Genomic DNA, 9,521 nt, shown 5'->3' on the forward strand with positions numbered 1-9,521 from the left:
ATATGTTTTTATTTCAGAAGGATTGTAAGCTTTATGGAGGTGTTTTAAGACTTAAATTACATTTGCCTCATTGTCTGATTACTCACACGTCATGGGAACGTGACTATGATAGTAGTCACGTTTCTGCAAAGAAATTTGTTAATACCTGTTGATATCTATCTTATCTATGTCCGTTTCTGTGACGTGTCACCAATCGAAAGCTCATATTTTTAGTAAAAACCAATGATGCAGTCGGACGATACCATTATATACCGGGAAATCCAATGGAAGTCAAGAATGTGTTGCCATTAATTTATTTAACATAAATATAAAAAAATATATACAAATTAACAGAAAAACGACAATGATTTTAAACTGAATAAGTAAAAATATTAGAAAAATAAATTCTTATCAATATTACCTAAAAAATTAATAATAAAAGTCTTCTTTAGGGTGTTAACTGGTTTTTTATTTTTATAAATTGTTTCCACGAACTCCGTTAGTTCTCTGAGTAGTCTGTGCACAACTCTCATTATAGCGCGTACACACCGGCGGCCCAACGAGCGCCAACTAATGGGTTTCATTGGTCCTGTCTGCAGGGCTACTACGAAACTCGAAACTCGAAGTTGGTGTCGTGCGGTCCCTCTGACACTTACACCATTTAATCCGAGAGCGAGAGGGACGGTACGATACGAACTTCGAGTTTCGAGTTTCATAGTAGCCCTGCTGACATTTTTTTTGGGGACCATTTTATAAACTATCGGAATCGATTGTGCTCTTGATTCTGAGTAGGTAAAACCATATTTTTCCAAAATTTCAAAAAATAATAAAAGAAAGGGTAGACTTTTTTTTAAAACGCCCGAATTGTAAGCAGGAGCCAGGAATTTTAGCTCATCCAGTTTCTTCAAGCAAGTTCGCTGTTGCGACAAGTTATTTATGTTATAATCAACTGTGAGAATGCGTTTTTAGGGTTCCGTAGTCAACCTGGAACCCTTATAGTTTTGCCATGTCTGTCCGTCTGTCTGTCTGTATGTCCGCGGGTAAGCTCAGACTCTCAGAGACCGTTAGTATTAGAAAGCTGTAATTTGACATGAATATAAGCACATATCAGTCACGCCGACAAAGTGATGCAATAAAAAAAAGGGAAAAAAATTTTTTTACGGTACCTTCCATAAACGTAAAATGGGGTTTTTTTTTTCTCGACACCCTATATTGTGGGGTATCGTTGGATAGTTTTTTTAAAACCAACCAACCACCAACCACCATAGGGGGTTGCTAAGACAATTTTTCTATTCAGTGATCTGTTTGCGTAATATTCAACTTTAAGGTGCAAATTTTCATTGCAATCGAGCGTCCCCCCCCCCCGACCCCTCTAAAATCTACACTGTTGGGTGGAAAAATTTGAAAAAAATCAGAATGGTAGTAAATATATCAAATTTACAATGAAAATTATAGCGGCTAAGATTGCTTGATTTTTTCGTAATGGCTACGGAACCCTATCCTAGTCGTGTACGACACGCTCTTGGCCGGTTTTTTAGTTCATTTTTGTCCTCTATGGGCTAATGTGACAAATTTCTACGAAACTTTGATCACGTTCCATTCACGTTCATAAAGAGTCGCACAGCAGGGCTACTCCGAAACTCGAAACTCGAAGTTCGTGTCGTGCGGTCCCTCTCGCTCTCGTATTAAATAGTATAAGTGTCAGAGGGACCGCACGACACGAACTTCGAGTTTCAAGTTTCGGAGTAGCCTGCTGTACTCAACATTGTTTTATTTGATGGTCCTCCAGACTTCTGAACGAAAATAAATTCCGATTCTCACAGGTTTGCATTGCGTGCATTAAAAATGTTTAGAAACTATTTTAGTATTTTTAAATAAATAAAGTATTAAACATATATTCAAGTTATTATTTTCATTATATACTTTTTTTTAACGTTTCAATAGATACATTTAAAGATGTAAGTTATTCACAGATCGCTCAATTAATTTAAGCACATTACTTACTGTCATATAAATTATGGGGATAGGAACGCATAGTAACGAATATGATCATTTGAAAAATCGTATCAAATTGTGATAAAATTGCTAAAATAAACAAAATGATCATATCAGATGGGATTAATCATACAAAGTTACAGTCAATAATAGTTGGTGAACTTAAGAAAGCTGGTTTAAAACACCGGCTTAAGAAAATTATACTGAAAAATGTTAAGGTATGGTTCATCTAGTTGAACCCTTACAATCTGCTGTAAAGTATAGGACTAATTATTATATTTTTATTCAGGATCACAAAACAGTGTTTGGAGCACCTTTGGCTAAGGTCCCATCGTGCAGTGTTATTTGTTGTGGAAGCAATTTGTGTGTTCCATTAGTGGTAAATGAAATGTCAACAGTGTTACGCACCAACGCCCATATCGAGGGTTTATTTCGGAAGGCGGGTTCTCAAACCCGGCAAAAAGATATAAAGGTAATTATGATACATAGTTAGAAATTATGACAGCACATTCATCGCAATTTAAATGTATTTATTTGGTTATTTCTATATCATATTACATACCGCTTGTAGCAGGAAATTAAGAATTGAGTTGAGAAAAAATAAATCCTTGTAAACCATAGAAGCAGAATAGAAGGCACATAACTGACTGAACTAAAGCAGCTTATTCATGAATTCAAAGAAATCAGTTTTTAAGAATTTTGTCTTTCAGAACTAGCATTGCAGGTATAAAAGAATATAATAGGATCTTTATTTGCTTACAGTAAATACATTACAAATTAGTTAATGTTGTGCTCTACCATACAGATTGTTCAACAAAAATGTACAATACAAAATGTTAACATTTCAGCGACTTCTAGATGCAGGTGGGTGTGTATCAGATGGCCACCACCCTGTTGATGTGGCTAGTGTTTTAAAACTCTACCTCCGTTGTTTGCCGGAACCTTTGATTAGTGCTGAGGTTCAAGACCTGCTTCTCCGTTGTAGAGTAACTGCTGGTGAAGATGCCCTCAAACCTCTTCTGCACACATTGTTACTATTACCAGTTCTACATGTTCATCTGCTGCATCATGTTATGGAGGTAAATAAAATCTACATTGCTACAGTGAAAACTGTTTATAGCAACACCAGTTATCACAACATATCTGATGTAACAACCAAGAAAAAAGTCCCATCAAAATCTTATGCAGTGGATATAACAACCAAGTTTTACTGTTCCTTTGATGTGTTGTTATAAACAGTTTTGACTTTAATTATTATGTTATGTGTTATGAAGCCGTGGTGGCCTAGTGGTTTGACCTATCGCCTGTCAAACAGAGGGTTGTGGGTTCAAACCCCGGCTCGCACCTCTGAGTTTTTCGAAATTCATGTGCGGAATTACATTTGAAATTTACCATGAGCTTTGCGGTGAAGGAAAACATCGTGAGGAAACCTGCACAAACCTATGAAGAAATTCAATGGTGCGTGTGAAGTTCCCAATATGCACTGGGCCCGCATGGGAACTATGGCCCAAGCCCTCTTTTTCTGAGAGGAGGCCTGTGCCCAGCAGTGGGACGTATATAGGCTGGGATGGATGGATGGATTATGTTATGTGATGTTCTTTGTTATTTTAGCTCTGTTCTTCTCTAATAGACACAGGACTAGTGCATGGAGATATTAAAATATTCTTTATTGAACCTCTCAAACCTGTACTGTGAAATAAAATTGTGGAGTATGCAATAGACAGCCTTATAAACAATACTTATATCTATTGTAAAATTGTAAAACCTTCTTTTCACCTATTACCCCTTTAACCCCTTGTATATGGGACGGATTAAAAGTAGTGTTCTAGTCTCATCTGTTTTAATAAGAGCAAAATCTGCTGATTAAAAAAAATACAAAATATATAACCTTAAATTTTACATGGATCCGTGATTTGAGGGGCTAAGGGATAAGTTCACCTTTATGTACATCTCTTTCTCTTTGTTAACTGTTAATTTCATGTGTTTTATGTACAAGAAAGAGTTATACATACCATAAAATACTCTGTGGAGGGGTAGGGCCTGAATAATTTTCTCCCACCAAGGCTGCGATTCAAGCACAGCACCACATGGTGGAAACAGCTGAGCATAGCGAAGCTAGCTAAATGAAGCGTTTCTATTGGTTCATGAAAAACATATTCCTCGCAAAACATCCTTGCACATGTCTGGTGGAAACGCAGAATAATTATGGTTGTTCAGCTTGTCCATAACTTTCTTTTTCAGCTGCTGAACTATATTGCATCTAGACACAAAGATAACTTGATGGATGCTTCAAACCTGGCTATAGTGATGGCTCCTAGCATCATGCCGTTACCTGCTGCCTCGTCGGCACAAAGACTAGAGCACCATGTTGCTTTAGTAAAGGTAATTAATTATGTTCAGTTGGTATCTGCACTCTTTTTTTATATTTCTGATAACTTTAATTCTTCAAGTCCAAAAAGTTATTTTTTGTAGGATTCAAATTAATTCAATTGATCAGAAAGCATTAAGTTCTTTTCTATCTAGGCTGAATATTTATCAATAAAATTTCAGATATTCATAGAAAATTCTCAGCACATTGGTCATTTGACTGAAGATATTATGAGTCAGTTAGATGATGATACAGAGGCCCAGTTAGCAAGACGGAAGAAGAGACGAAGTGGGTCACTTAATCGTAAGTTGACTAGCAACATTTTTAAGTTATGTATGTAAGAAATAATTCACTATGGTTCATGTTTAAGGTATGTTAAGTGGGCTACGCAAGATGGTTTCCGGAGGAGTGAATACACCAGCCACTGTTTGTGAACATGGGAAGACTCCAATATTAAGCAAATCTGCCTCAAAACGAAAGTTTGATAGTTACGACGGTCTTTCTGCCAAAACAAAGTAAGTTTTCAAAATATTTACACGTTCAGATTTGACTTTGCAGAGTTCAAGCTGCTATCCCAGTAGTTGCCATCTTTAGCATGTTCCATGTCACATATCCACTTTGATACAAAAAATGTGTTACCCCCAAGACCATATATCCAAAAGGATGCATTATTATGGCATACATAATGTTGAACTGGAGTTCTGGATTGTATTTTGCACTTTGTATGGGGTCAGGGAACATGTTAATTTTTTGTTTACTGTCATACTGTGTAATTTCATTGAATAAATAAATAAATAAATAAAATAAATCTATTGGGCAGAGCACTGGAATATTTATCTTATAAGACATTTTTAAAGGAAATTTATTTACTATGAAAATGTCTGTCAATTCATTTCCTTGTCATGGTTTTGCTGTAAAGTGAGTTGATCTATTTTTCTTTTGTTTCATAGGAAAGACATAAAGAAAACTCTCCCTCAAAAGGAACTATCTTTTACACCAATAAAAATGTAAGTTAATGCAACTTATGCTTGTTTTATGCTTTTGTAACAAAAATACTACTAACTTAATTTTTTTGTTTCCTAGGGGAATTACGGAAAGGAAGAGAATAAGACTGAGTCTGATGGATGCAAGAAGTACACCAATAATTAATTCTGATGTAAATTCTCGTAAGAATTCTGAAACTAGTGTCAGCAGTGAAGACTTGCTCACTTCATCTGAACGTTTGTTCAGTGCTCACGACACCATTGATTTATCTCCTGATATGAAAAAATCTGACAAAGACTATGTCAGGATATCCAAGCAGGAATATGAGGAAATCAAAAACAGAGTATCTGCTATAGAGAATAGGCTATCAAGGGAATTCACGGATGTTATACCCAGAGTGGAGCCTTTACAGCAAGTACAGAGTGTCTATGAGCAAACCTTAGAGGATGTAGCAATGCTACACTGCCCGACTTCAGACCATTTGGCGAGACGGTTAAGCAAGGAGCTAAAGATAAGGCCTAATGAACAGGCCAAAGTAATCAGATCTCCAAGTGCTAGGAAAATCGGCTCTATAAGACGCCGTTCTAAAGAAAATATCCCTAAGATTGTTAGACATAAGTCATGGAACACATCTGTTGTATCGCAAGCTAGTCAAAATGCGGATAGGTTCTATCCTTATGTCGGTCTAACTCGTCGGGAGCGAACAAGCACTGCCAAACCCGACCTAACAGTACCAAAGACACAGAAATCTGCTGCAAATATTAGCAATGGATCTTTATCAGATAAATCGCTCAACAGTCTCACTGATTCTAGTCAAAAGTATCAGTTCCGGAAACGCATCAGTCTCGCGTCTGATTATAATCTACACAAATCCATTACCAGAAGCCCATCGCGGAGATCCTTAAACATTACTAATAAGAGCTGGGATCATACATCAGAAAGCTCTATCATTACATTGAATTCAACTGGAAAATCAATTAATTCTTTAAATCAATCAGCTGGACATTATCAAAACGTAATGCCTAAGAACTCGAGTAAGTTACCCAAGCCTAGTCCGAACTCTCAACAAAAATGGCGGAGTGCGGCAGCGTTCTTTATGGATAAAACAGGCGAGCTAGATAGCACTGGCCATTCCGGGAGGCCTTCTGTCAATAAGTTACGCAAACAGAATGCAGGCGCTGTCCTCGCTAAGGCGAAACTGTTTGAATCCGGGTCAGACAAATCCTCTGGAAGAAGTGACAAAAGTGCTCACACTGGCTTTGCAAGACGACCCAGAGTCAATGTTAATCAAGTAAACAAACAGCCAAAGTTAATAGCGCACGTCAGGCCAAAAGTACAGACATTAAATGAAGATTCTCCCAATATGCCCATAAGAATTCACCGGAACGTAGATGCGCTAAATTTGCCTTCAAGATCAATCCGCCAATATGGAGTTCAGAATAAAGACACAGTTGATACTTTCCACTTCAGTAGAAAGGCAACGCCTCCGATTAGAAAAGTTTCTCCACAGCCTTCGAGTGCGAAAACCACTCCGTTTATGACACCTGCCTTAAGAAAGCCCCTGTGCACGCCGAGGAGTTTACGGACGCCTTCATGTTCGGGCGATGTCAGAAAGGCGAACACACCTCTTAAAGCAGTCCACATATCTCCTAGGAGACGGTCTCCCCGTCAGAAACTGTTACGCGCCTACAATCAGGCAAATTAATTTTTAATTTTGATTATTGTCAGAACTAATTTAGAGTGACCTAAGTAAATAGCTTAAGATCCCACTATATGGACCTTTGCCTTTGCACACCGGGTTTTTTAAACGCGCCGTCGACGCTCCGTTTGTATCAATACAATAGCGATACGCACGCGAGTTGTACAGCTGCTCTATGGATACAAAAACGCGGTGTCCAAAGACTTAAGATTCTACACCTATCTGTTCTTTGATCGACATGTGGTTAAATAAAAGGTTACACGTGAAGTCATACAACGCTGCAGGGTTCCATATACTTTTTCATTTATCATTAAAAAAGTCCCATACAGACGATACGATTCGAAATAAGAGGAAAAATTAGTTGTCACATAGAAACATTTTTTTTTTCAGTCAATTAGATCACTTTCTTTTCTACCGTGTTTAATTATTCTTCAAAACTAATTAATGTAATTTTTAGAGATGGGCCGAATGTGGTTTAAACCGAATACGAACTTCGGCCGAACATTCGGTAAAAATACAAAATTCGGCCGAACTTCGGTTCAATAACCTTCCTCTTCTAAATTTTAAATTGTTGACGTAACGAGATTGTTGAAAACAGCCTTTAATAATTAAAAATACAAAATGTTATGTTTGTAAGTTGTGAACCAAAAACTTTTTTTTTTATTTATTTAACGAATTCTAATCAAGACGTTTATTAAATTATTATAATAGGTATTAAGTTTGTTGCATATTTTACTGATATGGCAGACATGCATTCTATTCATTTCAGTCGAGGTTTAATCAAATGTAAAACGAACTTCGGCCCATCCTTAGTAATTTTATGTATGAAAAAAGTAATATTGCCAAGATTTTGCGAAGGTGGCGTTGCATTGCCCCCATTTTTAGGAGCCGACGACGCGGTAGTTAACGTGTGTTAACGCGCTTCAAATAGTAATTTGGGTAATTTCGTGGCTAAAAAAAAAAATGATTCTATTAAGGCTGCGTTTCCACCCAAAAAGTACGAGGATGTGTTGAGAGGAATGCGTTTTTGATTAACCAGTAGAAACGCTTCATTTACCTATCCTCGCACAGCACATCTCTGGTGGAAACAGCTGAGCAGAGTGGTGCTAGGTAAATGAAGCGTTTCTATTGGTTGATGAAAGACACGTTCCTCGCAACACATCGTCGGCTCCTTGCACATCTCTGATGGAAACGGAAGCCTCAGTCCGTCAATTAGATTATCATAATTTCATAAAATATTGGACATGAATTTTCTCTTTTGTCAATCAAACAAAAAATTACAAAGATGAAGCGTGTCAAAGTTCGGGAGTGGGGACCCGTGACGTGACGCCGTGCGACATTTCTCAGCACGCGGAAGTTTAACTGGCTATATCTTCGTTTTTTTTTTTACAAATAGAAATATATGTGTCCAATATTTTCGGACTAATTAGAACTATTTAGGAGACAAACTTAAAATCACATTTCATTCAAAGAATAGATATGTAAAGAATTTTACGGTGGGACTTTAGGGAGCGATCACACCGTTGCTTAAAAAAAACGGTGACGGTACGGAATCGCAGTAACGTGCCGTAAGCGTCACGACTTTTGATGGAGAGCATGCGGTAAATTCCTGACGTTTACGGCACGTCACTGCGATTCCGTACCGTCACCGGTTTTTAAGCAGCGGTGTGGTCGCTCCTTAACCCTAAAATAACGCTTGTTGCGTTATCGTTCCTTTAAATTGTTCTTCTACTGTAATCTAGAAGTTAGAAGTGGTAGAACATAGAACTCTAAAACATCAACACAACCACTAAGTTGTACAGTCGATGTCAAAAATATCTTAACACTTTAGTACCTTGTCCCTGTATGCCTTTTGACAGTTTTATACAATTGTTCAAGCAAGAAAGCTAGAAACACACTGACGGCGGAGGGCGAGGGTGCGGCGCGGAGGCGGTACCGGTTGCAATATTCACGCTAACATGAAAGAGGCCACACCGAATACGGCACTACGCTTATTTCCCGCGCGGTATTCGCCGTGGCCTCTTTCATGTTAGCTCGAATATGACAACCGGTACCGCCACCGCGCCGCGCCGCACCGCTCCACCTCCGCTGTCAGGGTGTTTCTAGCTGAAGTGACGGCGACAAGGTAGTAAAGTGTAAAGATATTTTGACTTTGACTGTACTCAGAGACACGTCATTTACTCTCTAAAACAATTTTGCTTGGTTATTTCAGAACATTATCTGTTCAGCTACTTCTACTGCTGACTAAACATCAGTAATTTAAATTAATCAATCAATATGTTTTATATTATTTTTATTTTTCCGCATTGAAAATAGTACTTAATTAGTTTTAGTTAGGATGGAAATGTGATTTAATGAATCCGAGTGGCCATTTGTAAATAAATACATAATCTAATAGAAGATTGTTTGATCGAATCTTTTGTTTCTATTAGATACCTTTACGCAGACTTGTTAGGGTCAGTTCTCATTGCAACGCGGTACATTATCTTTCAGTGA

The 9,521-nt window shown here is 37.7% G+C and overlaps 1 protein-coding gene across 2 annotated transcripts; it reads left to right on the forward strand.

Annotated features, from left to right (window-relative positions):
* The first annotated feature begins 1,993 nt into the window (after nucleotides 1-1,993).
* Nucleotides 1,994-9,440, forward strand: LOC141432573 (uncharacterized). Of its 2 annotated transcripts, none has more exons than XM_074094196.1 (8): nucleotides 1,994-2,192; nucleotides 2,264-2,446; nucleotides 2,823-3,053; nucleotides 4,216-4,356; nucleotides 4,525-4,645; nucleotides 4,713-4,857; nucleotides 5,293-5,349; nucleotides 5,426-9,440. In XM_074094196.1, exons 1-8 carry the CDS (start codon nucleotides 2,079-2,081, stop codon nucleotides 7,029-7,031), a joined length of 2,598 nt encoding a protein of 865 aa, XP_073950297.1. In that variant the 5' UTR covers nucleotides 1,994-2,078; the 3' UTR covers nucleotides 7,032-9,440. The 2 variants fall into 2 exon arrangements, with proteins under 2 accessions (XP_073950297.1, XP_073950298.1); XM_074094197.1 differs by having other exon boundaries at nucleotides 4,525-4,630.
* Nucleotides 9,441-9,521: the final 81 nt, after the last annotated feature.

Source organism: Choristoneura fumiferana, chromosome 11 (assembly GCF_025370935.1).
Source record: "Choristoneura fumiferana chromosome 11, NRCan_CFum_1, whole genome shotgun sequence".
In the NCBI taxonomy this organism is placed as follows: domain Eukaryota; kingdom Metazoa; phylum Arthropoda; class Insecta; order Lepidoptera; family Tortricidae; genus Choristoneura; species Choristoneura fumiferana.

Excerpts from the sequence above, each read along its gene's own strand:
- LOC141432573 (XM_074094196.1), top strand. The coding sequence starts at position 2,079 with ATGATCATATCAGATGGGATTAATCATACAAAGTTACAGTCAATAATA. Across the intron at positions 4,357-4,524 it reads ACCATGTTGCTTTAGTAAAG|ATATTCATAGAAAATTCTCA; the intron begins GTAATTAATTAT and ends ATAAAATTTCAG. Across the intron at positions 5,350-5,425 it reads TCTTTTACACCAATAAAAAT|GGGAATTACGGAAAGGAAGA; the intron begins GTAAGTTAATGC and ends TTTGTTTCCTAG.